We start from the raw sequence: 22,769 nt of genomic DNA, 5'->3' as shown, positions 1-22,769 counted from the left end.
CACAGCAGCGCGCCCCTCGGCAACTGCTGTGATGACGGAGGAAACCATAGAGAGCGGTTTCCATTGTAACGGCATCGCCGCTACAGGAAGCCGCTCTCTATGGTTTCCTCCGTCATCACAGCAGCAGCCGCCAAGGGGCGCGCTGCTGTGAATTAGTTAGCAGGACGGGGATAGAGGAAGCGGCGCCGCCTAAGGTAATAGCAGCGTCGGCCGTGGGGGGAGCGGGGAGGGGCACTAACTACCTACCCACCCACCCACCTACCCATACTGGGACTATACTAGCCATACTGGGCACTATGCTAGCTATACTGGGGCACTATACTAGCTATACTGAGCACTATGCTAGCCATACTGGGGCACTATGCTAGCCATACTGGGCACTATGCTAGCCATACTGGGCACTATGCTAGCCATACTGGGCACTATGCTAGCCATACTGGGCACTATACTAGCCATACTGGGCACTATACTAGCTATACTGGGTACTATACTAGCCATACCTGGCACTATACTAGCTATACTGGGCACTATACTAGCTATACTGTGAACTTTACTAGCTATACTCGGTACTATACTAGCCATACTGGGCACTTTACTAGCTATACTGGGCACTATACTAGCTATACTGGGTCGCTACCTACCCATACTGGACAGTATACTAGCTATACTGGGACACTATACTAGCTATACTGGGGGACTACCTACCCATACTGGGCACTTTACTAGCTATACTGGGCACTATACTAGCTATACTGGGCACTATACTAGCTATACTGGGACACACTGGGGGGATCACGCGGCCAGCATTTCCTACCCCCGGCTTATATGAGGGTCAAATATTTTTTCCTGTTTTTTCAGGTAAAAGTTGGGGAGTCGGCTTACATGCGGGTCGGCTTGCTTGCGAGTATATACGGTAAATAAAATACATGGGTTTTAACTAAGGTAGCATGTATTATTTTAAAACTATAATGGCTGAAAACTGAGAAAAAATGATTTTTTTCAATTTTTTTTAAATATTTTTCCTGTTAAAAATGTATTTAGTATAAAATAATTTTTTGCATAATGTACCACCCAAAGAAAGTTTTAGGGCTCGTTCACACTAAGGGCGTTTTTGCCCTTTTTTCGACGCTTGTGCAATGATTCCCTATGAGAGCGTTCACATCTGAGCGGTTCGTTTCCGATCCGCTCAGGAAAGCGCTGCCTGTACCATTTTTGAAGCGATTTTGCCTCAATGGAAGGTATAGGAAAAACGGCAAAACGTTCACAAAATCGTTTTGTGCAGCAATTGCGTTTGCGTTTTTAAGAATATATACATCGTATTTATTATTCTCTGGGTCAAAGAGTTCACTTCCTGACTTGCATCTGGGAGTGAATTACAAAACCGCTCTGGAAAAGTGCTTAGAAAATCGCATTTACCATAGCAGAAACGCAGCATGCAGTTGAGCTCCAGGAGGGGGAAAAGCGCACAAAAACGCTTGCGTTTTCGATTTTAGGTATGATAATTGACGATGAAAAAAAAAAAACAAGGTATAGATCATTTTGTTGTGATAAGTAGTGATAAAGTTATTCATGAATGAAAGGGAGGAGCCATGAAAGATGAAAATTGCTCTGGTCCTAAAAGGGAAAACACCCTCAGTTGTTAATTAGGTGAACAAGCTTTTTTTCCTTGTTTGATTGGAGTGTTCTGAAATACTTGTTAATAAACATTAAGCACTTGTACTCATTAAGCTTGCATTTTCCAGGAAGAAGGGTCTGATTATAAATGTGTCTTCGGTTGTTGGCGCCCGTCCGTATAGATACTATGCTGTCTATAGCTCCTCTAAGGTAATTCTCATCATTCTAATAATCTTCTTGTGTATAAGTATTTATAAAGGTGTGCTCTGTATGGGATTCCTCCTGTCTCTTCCACTCCTGTCTTTCTCCAGTCTTCAGGACTTCTCACGTGCTTCTCCCCTTCACTGCAGCTCCTTTACTCATATTTTATGACCATCAAAACAACCATATAAAATGACCAAATTCATCACTTAATCTGCTGTGTCAGACACCTAGGTGCCCTTTGTGCTTCTCCAGTGACGTTATTATGCCGTCAAACCCTCTACCTCCACCTAACAAGTGCTATCAGTATGAGTACGTGATGCGGCGCCACCGCGTGAGTTAAGTGCTGGGGAGTGCCGATTCACATTACCGATATTTTACTATTGACTTTCCTGGCACCCATTCATGATAGGAACTTCAGGGTTTCCCTTGGACACTCTATATATATTAAACTGTCTTCAGAGTTCTCCTTGGACCCCCTGCAGGCGCAGAATGATCCCGGCCTCAGGAGCATGACAGGCATGCCTCCACATAACAAGTGCTGTCACTGTCCCTCCACATAACAAGCGCTGTCACTATGTCCCTCCACATAACAAGTGCTGTCACTATGTCCCTCCACATAACAAGAGGTGTCACTATGTCCCTCCACATAACAAGTGCAGTCACTATGTCCCTCCACATAACAAGCGCTGTCACTATGTCCCTTCACATAACAAGCGCTGTCACTATGTCCCTCCACATAACAAGTGCTGTCACTCCACATAACAAGCGCTGTCACTGTGTCCCTCCACATAACAAGCGGTGTCACTATGTCCCTCCACATAACAAGTGCTGTCACTATGTCCAGGGGTGTTTCTAGCCACTTTGTCACTCCAGGCAAGAAAACCTGTGGCGCCCCCCCCCCCCCCCCCCCTCCACACTCAAATCTCAGGGCCAGCCAGGGGAGAGTGGGGCATATAATATCAAGAGGGGGCACGCCACTCACTATGAGGCAGTGGCGTACCTAGGGTATTTGGCACCCGGTGCTGATTATCCACAGTCACCCCCCCCCCCCCCCAATAATTGGGGCTTCGTTGCGCGAAAAATGTGTGTGGTCATAGACCAAAATGTGGGTGTGGCCACGGGTGGAGACAAGTTTACATGAACTTAGCAATGGTGGGACATTAGATTAGGACAGTGGTGGCGAAAAGTCACTTATCAATCGCAAAGTGCCAACAGCAATTTAAACTAAATACAAACATTTTAACTCATACATGAACATTATGGAAAATCCAAGTTGAAAATAAACTGTGAAGATAAACAATTTCATCCATCCTACTCCTGAAAAATGTATTTTTTTTAGAACCCCCCCAGTTTTATTTTCTGTTTTAAAAAGCTAAAAAAAAGTAGGTTTAATGCTATTGTCTCATATGATGATGATTCTGCTTTTCCCATAGTCTCGCAGTTAGCAATCATGAGGCCCCCAACAAGACAAATTCAGCAATCTTGAGGCCCTCAACAAATCATGAGGCCCCCAACAAGACAAATTCAGCAATCATGAGGCCACCAACAAGACAAATTCAGCAATCATGAGGCCCCGAGCAAGACAAATTCAGCAATCTTAAGGCCCCCAACAAATCATGAGGCCCCCAACAAGACAAATTCAGCAATCATGAGGCCACCAACAAGACAAATCCAGTAACCATGAGGCCCCCAACAAGACAAATTCAGCAGTCATGAGGCACATAAATAGACAGCATTTCACATAAATGGGCAGAATGCCCCCTTAATATGGTAGACACCTCTCACCTGGCTTCTGAATTCTACTCTACTGGCTGCTGTGCCTGGCTGGCAATACTATTTTTGTCTGGATTGGGGATGATGTGTGGGCTGGAAGGCCTGCTGTGGCCTGACTGGCGGTGATGCTGTGGCTGGGCTGGCTGGCGGCGAAGCTGTGGCTGGGCTGGCTGGTTGAAGTAAATGCTGGCCTGACTGGTGGTGATGCTGTGGCCTTTTTGCCAGTGATTCTGGGCTGGTTGGCCTAGATAGTTTAGGTAGTGAGAGGTGCCCCCTAGTTTAGGTAGTGCCAGGAGCCCCCCAGTTTAGGTAGTGACAGGTACCCCCCAGTTTAGGTAGTGACAGGAGCCCCCAGTGTATGTAGTGACAGGTGCCCCCCAGTTTAGGTAGTGACAGGAGCCCCCAGTTTAGGTAGTGACAGGTACCCCCCAGTTCAGTTAGTGACTGGCGACCCCCAGTGTGTGTAGTGACATGAACCCCCAGTTTAGATAGTGACAGGGACCCCCAGTTTAGATAGTGACAGGGACCCCCCGGTTAGATAGTGACAGCGACCCCCCGGTTAGATAGTGACAGCGACCCCCAGGTTAGATAGTGACAGGGACCCCCCAGGTTAGATAGTGACAGGGACCCCCAGGTTAGATAGAGACAGCGACCCCCAGGTTAGATAGAGACAGCGACCCCCAGGTTAGATAGAGACAGCGACCCCCAGGTTAGATAGAGACAGCGACCCCCAGGTTAGATAGAGACAGCGACCCCCAGGTTAGATAGAGACAGCGACCCCCAGGTTAGATAGTGACAGCGACCCCCAGGTTAGATAGTGACAGCGACCCCCAGGTTAGAGACAGCGACCCCCAGGTTAGATAGTGACAGCGACCCCCAGGTTAGATAGTGACAGCGACCCCCAGGTTAGATAGTGACAGCGACCCCCAGGTTAGATAGTGACAGCGACCCCCAGGTTAGAGACAGCAACCCCCAGGTTAGATAGTGACAGGGACCCCCCAGGTTAGATAGTGACAGCGACCCCCAGGTTAGATAGTGACAGCGACCCCCAGGTTAGAGACAGCGACCCCCAGGTTAGATAGTGACAGCGACCCCCAGGTTAGAGACAGCAACCCCCAGGTTAGATAGTGACAGGGACCCCCCAGGTTAGATAGTGACAGGGACCCCCAGGTTAGATAGAGACAGTGACCCCCCAGGTTAGAGACAGGGACCCCCCCAGGTTAGATAGTGACAGGGACCCCCCCAGGTTAGATAGTGACAGGGACCCCCCCAGGTTAGATAGCGACAGGGACCCCCCCAGGTTAGATAGCGACAGGGACCCCCCCAGGTTAGATAGCGACAGGGACCCCCCCAGGTTAGATAGTGACAGGGACCCCCCCAGGTTAGATAGCGACAGGTGCCCCTCGGAATCAGGGCTAGCCAGGAATCCGGATGCATATAAAAAAATCATCATGAGCAGCAGATCTGCAGATCTTGGCACTCACTGTGAGGTGTGTTGCCTCTGATAGTTTGTGCGCACACTGCGCAGTCAGGTGTAGCCAGCCGGCGGTAGCACTGGTGACTGGTCCCTGCGTCGCAACACGTGTGACAGGCGGGGGGCGGAGTTAGGGGCGGCACCGACGTGTAAACGAACTAGCGTGCGGAGGCCGCACGCTAGTCTGCACAGAGAGGGAGAGGGGGCGGGGAGAGGGGGCGGACCAGTAGGCGGCGGCACCGCACATATGAACTAATGTGCGTGCTGCTTGCTCAGAGACTCAGGAGAGGAAGGGGGCGGACCAGTAGGCGGCGCCGGGCACAGGCTGAGCTGCCTGTCACAGCCGGCGCCGACCTGGCTGGCTGAAAGAAGAAAAAAAAAATTAAACAAACGCACAGAGCGGCGACTTGGCGAGAAGGCGCCCACTTAGACCCACGGCGCCATAGGCAAAAATTTATAGTTGCCTAGTGACTCAGACGCCCCTGACTATGTCCCTCCACATAACAAGCGCTGTCACTATGTCCCTCCACATAACAAGTGCTGTCACTATGTCTCTCCACATAACAAGCGCTGTCACTATGTCCCTCCACATAACAATTACTGTTACTATGTCCCTCCACATAACAAGAGGTGTCACTATGTCCCTCCACATAACAAGTGCTGTCACTATGTCACATGACAAGCGCTGTCACTATGTCCCTCCACATAACAAGTGCTGTCACTATGTCCCTCCACATAACAAGCGCTGTCACTGTCCCTCCACATAACAAGTGCTGTCACTACGTCCCTCCACATAACAAGCGCTGTCACTATGTCTCTCCACATAACAAGCGCTGTCACTATGTCCCTCCACATAACAAGCGCTGTCACTATGTCTCTCCACATAACAAGCGCTGTCACTATGTCCCTCCACATAACAATTACTGTTACTATGTCCCTCCACATAACAAGAGGTGTCACTATGTCCCTCCACATAACAAGTGCTGTCACTATGTCACATGACAAGCGCTGTCACTATGTCCCTCCACATAACAAGTGCTGTCACTATGTCCCTCCACATAACAAGCGCTGTCACTGTCCCTCCACATAACAAGTGCTGTCACTACGTCCCTCCACATAACAAGTGCTGTCACTATGTCACTATACATAACAAGCGCTGTCACTATGTCCCTCCACATAACAAGTGCTGTCACTACGTCCCTCCACATAACAAGTGCTGTCACTATGTCCCTCCACATAACAAGTGCTGTCACTACGTCCCTCCACATAACAAGTGCTGTCACTATGTCACTATACATAACAAGCGCTGTCACTATGTCCCTCCACATAACAAGCGCTGTCACTATGTCCCTCCACATAACAAGCGCTGTCACTATGTCCCTCCACATAACAAGAGCGGTCACTATGTCCGTGAGATCTATGCCCTAGCGTTATGTTTACTCCACATACAGTATGTCCCACTCCCTCCGCCTTTTCAGGAGGGCAGGAGAGGTGCAGTCAGGTAAGCGGTATCATTTTATCTTTATTTTGCCTTTTCTGAGCTTGTCATGTGACATGAGATGGGGACAGCTGTGACAGACTGCGGGAGAAACCCACTGAGGACTGGGACTGGTGGGTCCAGGGCATTTGTCCCTTTTGCCTTGGTGGTAAATAAATCACGGGTCGTAGCCAGGCTTTCATACTTCAACGCTTTTTTTTTTTTATTAACCCTCCTGGCGGTTTGCAAAAAAATCGCCAGGGGGCAGCAAATCTTTTTTTTTAAATTTTTTTTTTTTTTTTTCATGTAGCGAGACAAAGTCTCGCTACATGATAGCCGCTGCTCAGCGGCATCCCCCCAGCCCCTCCGATCGCCGCCGGCGATCGGAGATCCGGAGATCCCGTTCAAAGAACGGGATCTCCTGGAGGGCTTCCCCCGTCGCCATGGCGACGGGCGGGATGACGTCACCGACGTCATCGACGTCGTGACGTCAGAGGGGACTCCGATCTGCCCCATAGCGCTGCCTGGCACTGATTGGCCAGGCAGCGCACGGGGTCTGGGGGGGGGGGCGGCCGCGGCGAGAGGAATTGCGGCGGATCGGCGGGTAGCGGCGGCGATCGGGCACTGCACGCAGCTAGCAAAGTGCTAGCTGCGTGCAGCAAAAAAAAAATTATGCAAATCGGCCCAGCGGGGCCTGAGCGGTGCCTTCCGGCGGCATAGCCCGAACTCAGTTCGGGCTTACCGCCAGGAAGGTTAAAGAAAATTAAAAGCAATAGTTTTGGCTGGACTTGTACTTTACCCCATAAAAGAGATAAAAGTTGTAACTGTACATGTGACTGACTTGTTTCCCAGGGCTTTGCGGATTATTTCTCCCGAGCGCTCCATGCGGAATACAAGACCAGAGGAATTACTGTGCAGGTGAGTGACTTCCTGTAAAAGGACAAGACATTATCCGCAGGTTCTAGCCTGGAGGTTATACCAGGGCCTAGAAGCATCACTGGGAGGGCGGGGCTAAATACCAATATACTGCAATATATAGATATAGGAAGTAGGGAGAGGTGGCAGTGCTTCCCAAGACAGGCTGCATCTAAATGACGAGCAATTATAGGCAGGGTACACAACTTGCATTCAAAACAGATGCACCAAAATTAACATAATGGAGGATGTTAGCTTCCAAAAACAGTTTGCTTGCAGAGTGTTCCATACTGGACCCTCCCACTGTGATGAGGTCATCCTTCTTGGAAGGGACCTGCCAATTCTTGCCCTCTAGATATAGGAAGTGTGTCTGATGCTGAAACCAGGGATGATCTCTGACCTTAATCAAGTGTAATCACGAGTGATTACTCGTGATTAAAGTGTCCCTCTTTCTTATCTCAAAAAGTTGTGAGGTATGTTGTTTATGTATTTTTGCCACTATTGAAGGGGGTGGGACCCTTTGAACTGAAGTTGAGCAGCAGGTGCAATCAAAATCTCTGCACAAACCCTCCACCCAGGTGCTACCATCAGAATTCAGCTCTGACTAAAGTGCGACTGGAATAGCTGCTTGCTTGTGTCAGGTGGGTGATCCAGAACTGCAGTCAGAAAGATTAGCAGGGCTGCCAGGCAACTTGATTAACCACTTAAGGACCACAGGCTTACACCCCCCTAGTGACCAGGCTATTTTTACAATGTAGTGCTCTGCAGCTTTAAGAGCTTGCTGCAGAGCCATAACACTGAGCACACCAGTGAATCCCCCCTTTTCTGCCCACCAACAGAGATTTCTGTTGGTGGGCTTTGATCGCTGCTGCATTGTTTAATTTTTTTTTATTAATTTATTTTTTTAATTAAAATCCTCTATTTTTTTTTATTTTTTTTGTTTCCCCCTGACAGCCAATGACAGCTATCGGCTCTCATAGGCATTAGCCTATGAGGGCCGATCGCTCAGTGAGCCTCTCCAGGGGACAGCCGAGTGACACTGCTGTCCACATTACAGTGCTGCCATAGATTGCAGCGCTGTACAATGTAAATATATGGCGGATTTGCCGTCTAACAGTCTGCCAGCCGCTGGTAGACTGATAACGGAACGGAGCCCCGTCACTCAAGCGGGGATGCGTGTGCGATCCCCTGCAAAACCCCACCCCAGGACTTGACGCCTTTCGGCGTTAGCTGATCCTCGGGCTGCAACCTTGCCGACGCCTATCGGCGTTAGGCAGTTGGGAAGGGGTTAAAAGGAATTAAATATGGCAGCCTCCATATCCATCTCACTTCAGGTGTACTTTAACAAAAATAAGGATGAAAAAGGCATACTGTATATTGTTGTGACATGAGAAGACAGAAGGTTGGACTTACGTGGTTTGACTTGTTTTCTTGGCAGAGTGTACAGCCTCTTTCGGTGTCCACCAACATGTCAGAAAATGCGGAGCCTAACCTACTGGTGAAGAGTGCAGCGGATTTCGCCAGGGAAGCACTGAACACCGTGGGGCTGGCCAACGTGACAAACGGCTGCCTCTCCCACACCATACAGGTAACACTCCTCGGAAAAGCTGAGTTTCAAACGGATTCTGCCATTTGCTAACTTTACAGTAGTATTATTATTATGTACTAGCGGAAGACCCGGCATTGCCCAGGTATGTATTTCGCAGTAGTCTCCGTCCACTTTTTGTAACCTTAACATACAGACACTCAATGACTAAGTCTGTGAGCTTTCGGGCTCCTCTTCATCAATAATTAAAATTTGCCCATAGAAATGAAACAAATCTGATTGGCTGTTTGTGGCTCCACCCCCTTTAGTGAATTTGAACCCCAGTCACCCACTGACCGACTGTACCAGGTTTGAGGCCTCTGCTCTTAACAGTGTAAGGATGGCAACAATTGAAATATTCCCCTTGAAAAGCAATAGGTGAATTTTGATTGGCATTTGTAGGCTCCACCCACTTTCCTGAATATTAATCCCAGTCACCCAGTGACCAACTGTGGGAAGTTTAAGAAGCCTGCCAAACTGCGAGCGCAAGGCCAAAATCCCTCGCAAAGTGCTCCGGAACCCCGGCCCACAGCAGGCCCGTTTGGGACTGCCTTGCGGTCTGTGACAGCAGCCTCCTCCCATTCCATGTGCAGCCCCATTGTCCATGTGTATCATCCATGTACAGCACCCTCCTCCCATTCCATGTGCAGCCCTCTCTTCCATGTACAGTGGTGTGAAAAACTATTTGCCCCCTTCCTGTCCATTAGGGGAAAACAAGGTCTGGATGCGAAGTGGTTAATCTCCTACAAGGAATAGGTTCAAAATATACCTAAATATACTGTCTAAAAATAAAAAGACATTATTATCAAAGGCATAACTACAAATCCTGGGGCCTCCCAGCAAAACTTTGATGGGGCCAGTGGGCCACCACTCTTTCCCTTGCCAACCCTGGTGACCCTCACAGCCTGGAGGCCCATCTTACAAAGATCACAAGACAAGTGCGGCCATCATGCTCGTCACCCTCATAACAAGTGAAGCCACAAAACACCTGATCTGAAGGATGGACCCCTCTATCAGAGGAAGGAGGTTAGTAGTGGGGCCCCTTACAGCTCTGCCCCCCCCCCCCCTGCGGTCACAGGGCGGCTCCCTTGTAATTACACCCCTGATTATTATGCGTTATGCAGCACTGACAATCTGACAGAAGTTTTGTAGCACTTTAGAGAGCACATCAAACAAATGATGGCAATATCGGTCCCTCGGAGAAGCTCACAATCTGCTGTTCCAATCATAGTCCTAATAAGGAAAAGGAAGGGGGGGGGGGGGGATTTGCGCATCCTAAAAACATGCTGCAATTGACTGTTTAATCGCTCAGGCATGCACCACCTCTATTAGGCTGAACATGCATGCCCTGCATCCAAAACAAATGCTACATTTATTATGCTATGGAGGAACTTTGGCTTCCACTACAGCATAATAAATGTAGCATTTGTTTTGGACGCAGGGCATGCATGTTCAGCCTAATAGAGGTGGTGCATGCCTGAGCGATTAACCAGTCAATTGCAGCATGTTTTTAGGGATGCGCAACCCCCCCCCTTCCTTTTCCTTATTTTGCTAGTATGTAACTACCAGGTTAGCTGCTCCTAGCCCGTATTCAAGAGTTTCCTGTTTGCATGGTAAGTAATAGTAGTTATGCATATGATTTGCATTTGAATTGAATGCGAATTGTGCAGATAACTTATAAGAGGTGCTGCACATGTGAGCTGTTGGTCATTTCAGATGCAGCCTGTTGTGGTATGCGCTGGCCCTTTCCTCGCCAATCATAGTCCTAGTCTAATGATGTTACTGTAGTCTAGGGTCAACTTTGGGAGGGGGTGCGGGGGACTGGAAACCCATAGAAACCAACACAAATGAGGAGAATGTATATTTCCGTCAAATCCATACATATCCCATAAGGAACTCGACCCTCAGCGGATTCTTATCCAACGATATCCATTTATTTATATCATATAGTGGCTATTACAGCATAACATGACCAGCACAATGTTTCGGGCGAGGTGCCCTTTTTCAAGTGCAAGGGCACCTCGCCCGAAACGTTGTGCTGGTCATGTTATGCTGTAGATTGTGAGCTCCTTTGAGGGACAGTTAGTGGCAAGATATATATATATACACTGTACAGCGCTGCGTAATATGTCGGCGCTATATAAATACTAAATAATAATAATAATAATAGCCGCTATATGATATAAATAAATGGATATCGTTGGATAAAAATCCGTTGAGGGTCGAGTTCCTTATGGGATATGTATGGATTTGACTGGAGTGGAGGTTTGGTGACTCTTTCTGCCATAGAAACTCCCCGCACTACACTCATCGCCAGAAGCCCGCAGACAACTTTGTGTTGTAGAGAATGTATATTTGCCATGAAGACTGAATTTAGAACCAGGGACCAGTGATGCAAAGCTAGACTACTAGCCAGTACAACAGGAATCCAGAGAGCATCTCCCCCCCCCCCCACCAAAGGCTGCTCCTACCCCCCTCACCCATTGGGTTGTAGCTTGCAAAGCATGGTCCCGGGCAGGGAAAACACCTGGGACCTCAACTGTTTTTTGCACTCCTGTGTATATGTTTTGAAAATTCCAGTTATCTATCAAGTCACATAATGGTGGTAGGATAGTTGCATGGAGAATGGCTGCCCGCGCCACCCCTACTACCACATATTTGTATTATTATGTGAAGCTTAAGCTCTCTCTAGTTTAGAGGAGATAGTGTAATATGTTCAGCCCTTGTATAATCTGCAAACAAAATGGATGGAAGGCAGCACCGAAAAAGCCAGTTGATAGGTAGAGTTGGGCCGAACGGTTCGCCGGCGAACGTGGTTCGCGCGAACTTAGGTGGTTCGCGTGCGGGTACCGCACGCGAACGTTTTGCGGAAGAAGTTCGGTTCGCCCCATAATGCACCTGAGGGTCAACTTTGACCCTCTACATCACAGTCAGCAGGCCCAGTGTAGCCAATTAGGCTACACTAGCCCCTGGAGCCCCACCCCCCTTATATAAGGCAGGCAGCGGCGGCCATTACGGCCACTCGTGTGCCTGCATTAGTGAGAGTAGGGCGAGCTGCTGCAGTCTCTCATATAGGGAAAGATTAGTTAGGCTTAACTTCTTCCTGGCTGCATACCTGTTCTGTTCAGTGAGCCCTCAGCCCACTGCATACCTGTACTGTGATCCTGCCACTGCATACCTTTTCAGTGATCCTGCCACTGCATACCTGTTCTGTGAACCCACCCACCACCACTGCATACCTGTTCAGTGATCCTGCCACTGCATACCTGTTCAGTGATCCTGCTGCCACTGCATACCTGTTCTGTGAACCCACCCACCACTGCATACCTGTTCAGTGATCCTGCCACTGCATACTTGTTCTGTGAACCCACCCACCACCACTGCATACCTGTTCAGTGATCCTGCCACTGCATACCTGTTCTGTGAACCCACCACTGCATACCTGTTCTGTGAACCCACCCACCACTGCATACCTGTTCAGTGATCCTGCCACTGCATACTTGTTCTGTGAACCCACCCACCACCACTGCATACCTGTTCAGTGATCCTGCCACTGCATACCTGTTCTGTGAACCCACCAATGCATACCTGTTCTGTGAACCCACCCACCACTGCATACCTGTTCAGTGATCCTGCTGCCACTGCATACCTGTTCTGTGAACCCACCACTGCATACCTGTTCAGTGAACCCGCCACTGCATACCTGTTCTGTTCAGTGGACCCGCCACTGTATACCTGTTTAGTGAACCCGCCACTGCATACCTGTTCTGTTCAGTGGAGTTTGGTGTGTCAGTGTGAAGCAGTACCTTAATTACACTACCTGATTGATGTATACACATGCAAGATGTTTTAAAGCACTTTAGGCCTGTCATTTAGCATTCAATGTGATTTCTGCCCTTAAAACGCTGCTTTTCGTCAAATCCAGATTTTTCCCGGGGACTTTTGGCGTGTATCCCACTCCGCCATGCCCCCCTCCAGGTGTTAGACCCCTTGAAACATCTTTTCCATCACTTTTGTGGCCAGCATAATTATTTTTTTTTTTCAAAGTTCGCATCCCCATTAAAGTCTATTGCGGTTCGCGAACTTTAACGCGAACCGAACCTTCCGCGGAAGTTCGCGAACCCGGTTCGCGAACCTAAAATCGGAGGTTCGGCCCAACTCTATTGATAGGAGCGCGCCAAAGCCCAAACCCTGTGCCTCCTGGGGAGCAACAGATCCCCGCAACGAAAGGGCCTCTTCAAATGTATTCAAAGCTCTTTATTTAAAGTGCATAAATGGCAGCAGGACAAACCGCTGTTTTGGGACTATGCCCTTCTGGATGGCTGATTCAGTTTGAAGAAGGGCATAGTCCTGAAACAGTGGTTTGTCCTGCTGCCATTTATGCACTTTAAATAAAGAGCTTTGAATACATTTGAACGGTGCTGGCCCTTTCATTGTGTGGACTTGTATAATCTGCAGAAATAACAAACGTTTGTTTTGTCTGTACTTCTCTGATGAAGCGGACCATGTGTGGCCACGAAACAATTGTCATTTGGTGTTTGACTCATGCACTGAAGAACAAATAAGTTGAACTTGCAAATGGTGTGCTAACCAACCTCTGGACTTTTAATTATGGCATTTAGATGCTGCTTCACATCCAGGTTATGCTTCCAAAGAACCCAACGGTAAGATGTGCCACTCCACAAAACCCCTCAATCCTACCTTGACGTGTAGCTTGCAGATAGTGATCCTGGGCACTCTTGGGACCCCGTCTGTTTTGCACACCCCTGTGTGTTAGTAGACAGAGTCCTCCTGACTGAGAAGTTAAGCTGGAATTCTAGAGATGCAAGACTAGACCACTAGTCATTAAAGCCACAGTTCTTCCCCAGTAATCCATTTCTTTCGACTCCTCTGATCCTCGCCATCCACAGTGACTAATGAGATATGGTCTCTCTTCTATGCAGAGTTACCTTCTTGACTTCTTTTTCCCGGACTCCATCCTCAACTCAAGACTTCTTGAAATGCCTGATAAAGAGTACCAAAAAAGATCTGAGGAACCCACCAAGCCAAAGAGCCAGTAGTGACCAGAAGAAGACTTCCTCAGCTGTCATCCCCTTCTTTCCTCAGAATGTTGCCAAAGTGATTGTAAATGATGTAATTGGCTGCTGCCCTTTTGTCATCTATGTATGTTTTTTTTATAAAAAAAAAAAAAGCAACATTAGAATCCTAATTGAGATACAAATAAAAGATCAAGTTATGTATGTACCGTATGTAGACCACATACCTCGTCTTGCTCAAGTTTTTTCATGCTTTATGAATCATAACAATAAATATGCAAAGTTTTGTGTCCGTAGAGGGTTACTTCGTCAAGAAAGACAACCAGCAAGGCCCCAGAACACTTTCTGCATTAATATTTACTAGCGAAGGCTGATGAGATAAAACATTTTGGGAAATGTAGCAATCATATGCACTTCTTGATGTTTCTTCATTGGTCCAATTCCAGGCTGCATGCAAATTGCATGATATTTGCATGCAAGCCAGGATTTTTTGCAGTTCATTGACGATCTCTAATTAAAGAGCCCTTTCAGTCAAAATTTTACAAACTATGGATCCTCTTCTCATAGAAAGCTGTAGTTACCTGCCGGGTCTTTTTTGTCTGAATCATTCCCAGAGCCCCGTATCCACAGACTTCCAACACATAGCCCCGCCACATTGCAGAAAAGCGCCATGGCACTTTCTCTAGCTGAGATAGAAAAAGCACCAGGGAAGCACATGACCATTTCCAGCGGGTGTGGCTGGGTACCAGACTTGGCAACTTGCAGGAGCAACTATGCTAAACCATAAACTGGATGTGCAAAATAAAATGATGGTGCTCACCAAGGTGTAAAAAGTAATTCACTTTTAGGCGCTATTCTACTTGAGGTGACCCACTGAGAAAGCTCATACGAAACAGTTTTCCAATCACAGCACCCTCTACAACTAGAAGCAGTGTAATAGGCCAAATAGTGTGGGCTTAGTTAGTATTACAACCTATCTGAAACCTAAAAGTTGTAGAGGGTGCTTTCATTGGAGAACTGAAACACCTACCAATCAATCACGCTAGCGGAACTTCCCTCAGGGCCAGTTATAGCTATAATGAGGCCCTGGGGCAAAAGTACACCCGATGCCCCCCCCTCGCCGCTGAGCCATCTCCCAGGCTCAATCCAATCTCCCCCCCCCCCCCCGGTCACACAATATCATTAGGTGTCCATCAGTTGTCCCCCGAGAATTTTCCTATACGGAGTGTACACACAGCGTCCCTGCTCTCATAGGTCACCATAGCTGGAGGAGAGGGGGGCACCTTGGAGGGGGGCCAATAGGCTCTGGGGCAATTGCCCCCTTTGCCTGTATGGAGGGAGCCGGCCCTGCTTTCCTATGAGGTTTCCCACTGGGTGACATCAAGTAGGCTACCACCAACTTTTATTTTTTTTGCATGCAACTCACAAACAAATAGGGGAGCCTAGGGATGGCTAGGATGGATCCCACATGAGAACAAGCTGGTATCTGGGCTATCTTGTGGGTGTGTTTCAAGTTGTAGAGGGTGTTGTGATTGGAGAACTGTTCCCTATTACGTTTAACGCTGGGTCACCTCAACCATACTAGTGCTAGTAAAGCCAACTCTGCTCCTCAATCCAGGTTTGGTGGCTCACATGTGATTGGCGTCTTGTGCTGCTCCAGAGTCCACTCAATCGGGAGCTGGTTCGAACAGAAAAAGTCTGTCAGCAATGTGGCTGGTTCCACCTCCTCCCCACCTACATGTTTCTCCAAATTGGCTGGACTTTGCCGAGGCTCAGTGGCGAGAGAAGCTCAGTAACTCTGAGGTAGAGGTTATATACCTCATGACCACAGGCCAGCCAAGAGTTTATTTGTAGTGTCACAAAATTAGTTTCAGAAGCTCTCTCTCTTCATGAAGCTTCACAGCACCTCCAGAACATTTATATGTACAGCATTAACACTTTGATTTGAAGTCATTGGTTTACCCACCAGCTCACATGCAAATGCCTTCCTTCAGAATGGCTTACATGCAAATATCTCCACAGCTGAAATACCAAATGGGGTACATTTATCCATAGAGTGAGATAATACTCTCCATCCTTTTTGAAAGACATTATTTGGAAATAATCACAACCAAGACATCATGCCCCATTCTGGGATAGAGGATTAGTCAAAAGAATATCCAAAAACTCACTATTTGTGAGAGTGGATAGTAATTTATTATAGACTTATCGAATAAAATTAAAAACCATAAAAACTTTGAAAATCTCCCCTAATACTGAACATAATCAGGACTCTCAATGTGCCTGTTCAAATAAAGTGTTGCATTGAAGTATTCTGTACAATAAACCCTGAGTAAGCCCTGTGACTAGGGCTACTCAAATCCGGATCCGGGAGATACCCGGATAGTTGCCATCTGGATATCTCCCAGTAAACCTGTGCACCCCGCACCTGTCTGACGTATTCTTCGTCTGTCCCTCGACGCCGCTCACAATGCGCTCCACGCGCGTCACGTGATTACAAACAGGAAGTGTTGTAATCACGTGACCGCCCCTTGGACCGCATTGTGGGAGGTGCCGAGGGACAGACTGAAGAAGACGTCAGACAGGTAAGATTGACACCCCCCCCGCCCACCCCGCACAGGTTTACTGGGAGATATCCGGACAGCAACTATCCGGGTATCTCCCGGATCCGGATTTGAGCAGCCCTGTTTGTGACATTTAAACGGGGTAAACATACAAATAGCCAGTGGCGTAGCAAGGGGGTTTGCAGGGGTAGCGACTGCTTCGGGGCCCTTGGGTCAGAGGGCCCCGAAGGGCCCTACCTCAAGCACAATATTAGCTCTCTATTGGCCCTGTGCTGGTAATAATCACTTCTATAGATGCTTTAAATGGTAGTAATCATTAAGGGCCTGAGCCCACTAACGCAGTAATATCTGTTTTTCAGCATCTGTAACGTTAATGTGTAACTGAAAAGCGGACACAACTGCGTTAGTGGGCCCAGGCCCTAACATACTGTTTCCCATCCCCTGCTTGCACATCTGACACTGTGGAAATCCTTGGCAGGTTTTGGTGCTCCGTATTAATTGTTATATATAGAGTGCTTGGGGGGCCCCATGTAAAACTTGCACTGGGGCCCATAGCTCCATTGCAAATAGCCATCAAAAAAGTCAACCTGAAATAGAGTGCTGTAAACAATCCCCAAACAAAGTGCCTCGTGCATAAATACCAACCTGGAATCACAGTGAAACATATACTGTATTATACCTGCTTCAAAATGATGAGGCCCGATTGGGAATTGGTAAAACATGCGTGGGTACAATACAGTACAAGTGTGCAATAGTGAAGAGGGGTTTACCCACAGAGCGACAGCGCGAGAGAGACGGGGAGACATGAGCAGGAGAGCGAACCAAATGCTATATGTTTCTGTCAGTTTCAAACATACGGTAGTGGCCATTTTTATAATGGAAAAATGGAGGAGTTGGTTTTCTTATATGGACGGTGGTGGATTTGGAGCAGGGAGGAACAAGAGAGGATGCAGGACTGATTCTGCAAGAGCTAAGTATAGTATTTAGAAAATATTTTTTTTCACAGAGAGTTTATTGGATTCAGATTTGCTTTTAGTAAACCTGAGGCGGGGTTGTATTTGAAGTTGTATTTTATTTAACCTGGGGCTTCTTCCGACCCCCTCATAGACTTACAGGGTCCCTCAGTTTCCTCCCAGTCCCTTCCATTGTCGCAGGCTACTGCCCATTCTCGGCCAAGGCTGGGGGCCTCCTCAGTCGTGCTCCCATTACAGAGAGGAACATTCTGCACATGTGCAGAATGCTCCCGGCCTTGGAAGCGTGATCGAGAAAGCATGTGGCCAGGGCCACGCATGCACAATAGCCTGTGACTGCTGCAGTCGGCAAACTTTCAGAAGAGCACAGCAGAAGAGACTAGGAGGAAACTAACAGACAACCTGCAAGGTTTAAATCTACTTTTTAAGTTTTAACTGTTGGTTTTTGCTGAATTACACATTCATTGAAGTATGCCAGAGCTAAAAATGTATGAACGATTGACCCTTTTTATCTCTTTATTGCTTTCAAAAGCCATTTTCTGCTAGGGAAGTGTTTTATAGTTGGAATTTCTTATCAGTGAGGGTCACACTGTAGTCACTTCCTGTCTGAGTCAGGACAAAGTCAGCCACTTACAAACCTGATATTTAACTCTTTCAGGCAGAGAAAGAAAAAGGAACACAGCATAGTTATTTGTGTGCTAGGCACTGTACATACCCATGTCTATCTCATCATGTCACATGTCACTTCGGGTATTCTTTAAGCAGAGCCACCACTTGGGGAAAGAAAGTGGTAACAGTTTGGTATCTCACTCCTGAAGGCAAGAGCTGGAAGAGGAAGTGCCTGGATAGTGTAATGGTTAAGGGCTCTGCCTCTGACACAGGCAACCTGAGTTCAAACCTCGGCTCTGCCCGTTCAGTGAGCCAGCACCTATTCAGTAGTAGACCTTGGGCAAGTCTCCCTGCTACTGCCTATAGAGTGCGTCCTAGTGGCTGCAGCTCTGGTGCTTTGAGTCCGCCAGGAGAAAAGTGTGATATAAATGTTATTTGTCTGTCTGAGTAAGAGGGGCAGAGGCAATCCTGGGTGCTCTCTTTCTGCACCTGATGGTGTAAAGATCCTGCAGGGAGGGTAAGCTGCAGCCAGTGATCCTTTCTGTTGATTGGATGATGTGCTGCATTCTCTCTATTCCTCCTGTATTGAGCAGGAGCCAAACCAGACAAACATTAATGTTCATAATCTGCTAATTACGATTGCACAAAATTTCACGCAAATTTTTCCCAATTACATACATCAATTTAATTGATTTTGTGTAATCCATTCATAATTTCACATAATGTTTGCATTATTTTGTGCTGACTTTAGCGGTTAATAGCAAACTCCCCATACTTGCTATCTTCACCAAAATTCATATCTATGTTAACCTATTTTGGTTTCTGGACGTAGAAACTACGTCCAGAAACCATGTGCGCTACCGCGCGCCCCCGCGGCCGATCGCGCGCGTGCACGCGCACTCCCGGCCGCGGATTCGGTAGTCAGGGAATCAATATATCGGGCTATGAAGCCCGATTACTGATTTCTCTCCCCCGCTGAAAAAGCGACAGCTTCTCTCGGAAGCTGCGCCTTTTCTGGCCGTTCCCTTCCTGATGCGCCACTCTAAGCGTATGTTACGCTTAGAGTGACGTCATGTAAACAAACTCATGGCCGCCATCTTGTGGCCAAAAAGTAAAACTACACCTGAAAATGAAAATAAATTAAAATCAACACACATTTACATTATAAATCTATTGTTTACCCCCCACCCTCCCAAAACTACCCAAATAAAATGTTTACTATAAATAAAAAAAAACCATTACAATAAAAAAAAAAACATGTAAATATTTACCTAAGGGTCTAAACTTTTTAAATATCAATGTAAAGATGAAATATTTCTATATTTTTTTTATTTTAAACTTGTTAATAGTGATAGATGCAAAATGGAAAAAAAGCACCTTTATTTCCAAATAAAATATTGTCGCCATACATTGTGATAGGGACATAATTTTAACGGTGTAATAACCGGGACATATGGGCATATACAATACGTGAGTTTTAATTATGGAGGCATGTATTATTTTAAAACTATAATGGCTGAAAACTGAGAAATAATGAATTTTTCCATTTTTTTCTTATTCTTCCTGTTAAAATGCGTTTACAGTAAAGTGGCTCTTAGCAAAATGTACCCCCCAAAGAAAGCCTAATTAGTGGCGGAAAAAACAAGATATAGATCAGTTCATTGTGATAAGTAGTGATAAAGTTATAGGCTAATGAATGGGAGGTGAACATTTCTCTCGTGAAAACCACGGAACCTGAATGGGTTAAAGTGAACCTTAAGTCTGTTAAAAAAAATGAGTTTAACTCACCTGGGGCTTCCCTCAGCCCCCTGCAGCCGATCGGTGCCCTCGCAGCTCCGCTCCGATGCTCCTGGACCCGCCGGCGACGACTTCCGGTTTCGCTGTCACCGGCCGACAGGCATGGGAACGCGAGTGATTCTTCGCGTTCCCAGCCACAATAGCACCCCCTAGGCTACTATTGCGGCAAGAAGGCCATTGTGGGTCCAGGAGCATCGGAGCGAGGCTGCGAGGGCACCGATTAGCTGCAGGGGGCTTAGGGAAGCCCCAGGTGTATTAAACTCATTTTTTTTACCACACTTAAGTATCCCTTTAAGGGGAATTGTAGGAATAAGTAAGAAGAAGAAGAAAAAAAAAAGAATTTTACATAAAGACCTTGTCGTTTTTGAGAAAATCGATTTTGGAAATGCAAAGGAAAAATGTTTGTTTTTTTTTTAACTCTGAAAAATGACAGTTTAAAAAACATTTTTCCATTGCATTTTTAAAAGTTTCTCAAAAACTACATGGTCTTTTTAAAAAAATAAATAAATAAAAGGTTTTGCTTTATTCCTACTCTTCCCCTTAACATAGAGTGGTGTGAAAAACTATTTGCCCCCTTCCTGATTTCTTATTCTTTTGCATGTTTGTCACACTTAAATGTTTCTGCTCATCAAAAACCGTTAACTATTAGTCAAAGATAACCTAATTGAACACAAAATGCAGTTTTAAGTGATGTTTTTTATTATTTAGTGAGAAAAAATCCTCAAAACCTACATGGCCCTGTGTGAAAAAGAAATTACCCCCTGAACCTAATAACTGGTTGGGCCACCCTTAGCAGCAGTAACTGCAATCAAGAGTTTGCGATAACTTGCAACGAGTCTTTTACAGCGCTCTGGAGGAATTTTGGCCCACTCATCTTTGCAGAATTGTTGTAATTCAGCTTTATTTGAGGGTTTTCTAGCATGAACCACCTTTTTAAGGTCATGCCACAACATCTCAATAGGATTCAGGTCAGGACTTTGACTAAGCCACTCCAAAGTCTTCATTTTGTTTTTCTTCAGCCATTCAGGTGGATTTGCTGGTGTGTTTTGGGTCATTGTCCTGCTGCAGCTCCCAAGATCGCTTCAGCTTGAGTTGACGAACAGAAGACCGGACATTCTCCTTCAGGATTTTTTGGTACACAGTAGAATTCATGGTTCCATCTATCACAGCAAGCCTTCCAGGTCCTGAAGCAGCAAAACAACCCCAGACCATCACACTACCACCACCATATTTTACTATTGGTATGATGTTCTTTTGCTGAAATGCTGTGTTACTTCTATGCCAGATGTAACGGGACACGCACCTTTCAAAAAGTTCAACTTTTGTTTCATCGGTCCACAAGGTATTTTCCCAAAAGTCTTGGCAATCATTGATATGTTTTTTAGCAAAATTAAGACAAACCTTAATGTTCTTTTTGCTTAAAAGTGGTTTGCGCCTTGGATATCTGCCATGCAGGCCGTTTTTGCCCAGTCTCTTTCTTATGGTGGAGTCGTGAACACTGACCTTAATTGAGGCAAGTGAGGCCTGCAGTTCTTTAGATGTTGTCCTGGGGTCTTTTGTGGCCTCTCGGATGAGTTTTCTCTGCGCTCTCGGGGTAATTTTGGTCGGCCGGCCACTCCTGGTAAGGTTCATCACTGTTCCATGTTTTTGCCATTTGTGGATAATGGCTCTCACTGTGGTTCGCTCGAGTCCCAAAGCTTTAGAAACGGCTTTATGACCTTTACCAGACTGATAGATCTCAATTACAGTACTTTTGTTCTCATTTGTTCCTGAATTTCTTTGGATCTTGGCATGATGTCTAGCTTTTGAGGTGCTTTTGGTCTACTTCTCTGTGTTAAGTGATTTCTTGATTGAAACAGGTGTGGCAGTAATCAGGCCTGGGGGTGACTACAGAAATTGAACTCAGGTGTGATAAACCACAGTTATTTTTGAACAAGGGGGGCAATCACTTTTTCACACTGGGCCATGTAGGTTTGGAGGTTTTTTTTCTCACTAAATAATAAAAACCATCACTTAAAACTGCATTTTGTGTTCAATTATGTTATCTTTGACTAATAGTTAACGGTTTTTGATGAGCAGAAACATTTAAGTGTGACAAACATGCAAAAGAATAAGAAATCAGGAAGGGGGCAAATAGTTTTTCACACCACTGTAAATTGCCCAGACAAATGAAAACTATCAATAAACACTAATTAATGCAGTAATATACCAGTTAATCATGTCAAAATTTATTAAAGAAATTGTTAGGTACATTAAAAAACACATGGGATGGCCACCCCGTCACAACTCATCCATCCAAGCAGCCCACACACAGTCACATGCATACGCCGGCATCTAAGGCTGAAGCTGAAAAAAATATTCCAATAAGCAACAAAGTTGGAAAAAATGCATAAGTTCTTATGAGATCAATTGCTTGTAAACTCCATACTTATATATAGGCTGTCATCAAACCCAAGTGAAGTCTGGCATGGATAGATAGGCTGATGCAAAACAGTCCAGATGACACCAGCAAATGGTATTGCTTTGGACAGCAGCAATGTAAGCACATGTAGCACATATAGCACATATAGCACATATAGCAAGCACAGATCAGCGGCAGCTCACACTGTAGAAGCGCAGCATAGCACAACAGACTGACAGTGCGATACGTGTCAAACCAGGCTTATCTCACCGTATCCATAAGGGTCCACTATACACAGACTGCCAGTTCATCTCACCCTCGAGGTTTGCGAGCTCCTGATGACAGCCAG

General features: G+C 46.4%; 1 protein-coding gene across 1 annotated transcript in view; it reads left to right on the top strand.

Annotated features, from left to right (window-relative positions):
* LOC137560911 (very-long-chain 3-oxoacyl-CoA reductase-B-like) overlaps positions 1-14,302 on the top strand; it is a 73,442-nt gene extending 59,140 nt beyond the window's left edge. Inside the window, exons 8-11 of the mRNA XM_068272076.1 lie at positions 1,743-1,824; positions 7,395-7,460; positions 8,896-9,045; positions 13,986-14,302. Of these exons, the coding sequence (XP_068128177.1) occupies positions 1,743-1,824; positions 7,395-7,460; positions 8,896-9,045; positions 13,986-14,102 (415 nt within the window). The 3' untranslated portion in view covers positions 14,103-14,302. The remainder of the gene's footprint in view (positions 1-1,742; positions 1,825-7,394; positions 7,461-8,895; positions 9,046-13,985) is intronic.
* Positions 14,303-22,769: the final 8,467 nt, after the last annotated feature.

This window comes from Hyperolius riggenbachi, chromosome 3, assembly GCF_040937935.1.
Source record: "Hyperolius riggenbachi isolate aHypRig1 chromosome 3, aHypRig1.pri, whole genome shotgun sequence".
Classification (NCBI taxonomy): domain Eukaryota; kingdom Metazoa; phylum Chordata; class Amphibia; order Anura; family Hyperoliidae; genus Hyperolius; species Hyperolius riggenbachi.
This window is presented reverse-complemented; position numbering and strand designations above follow the sequence as displayed.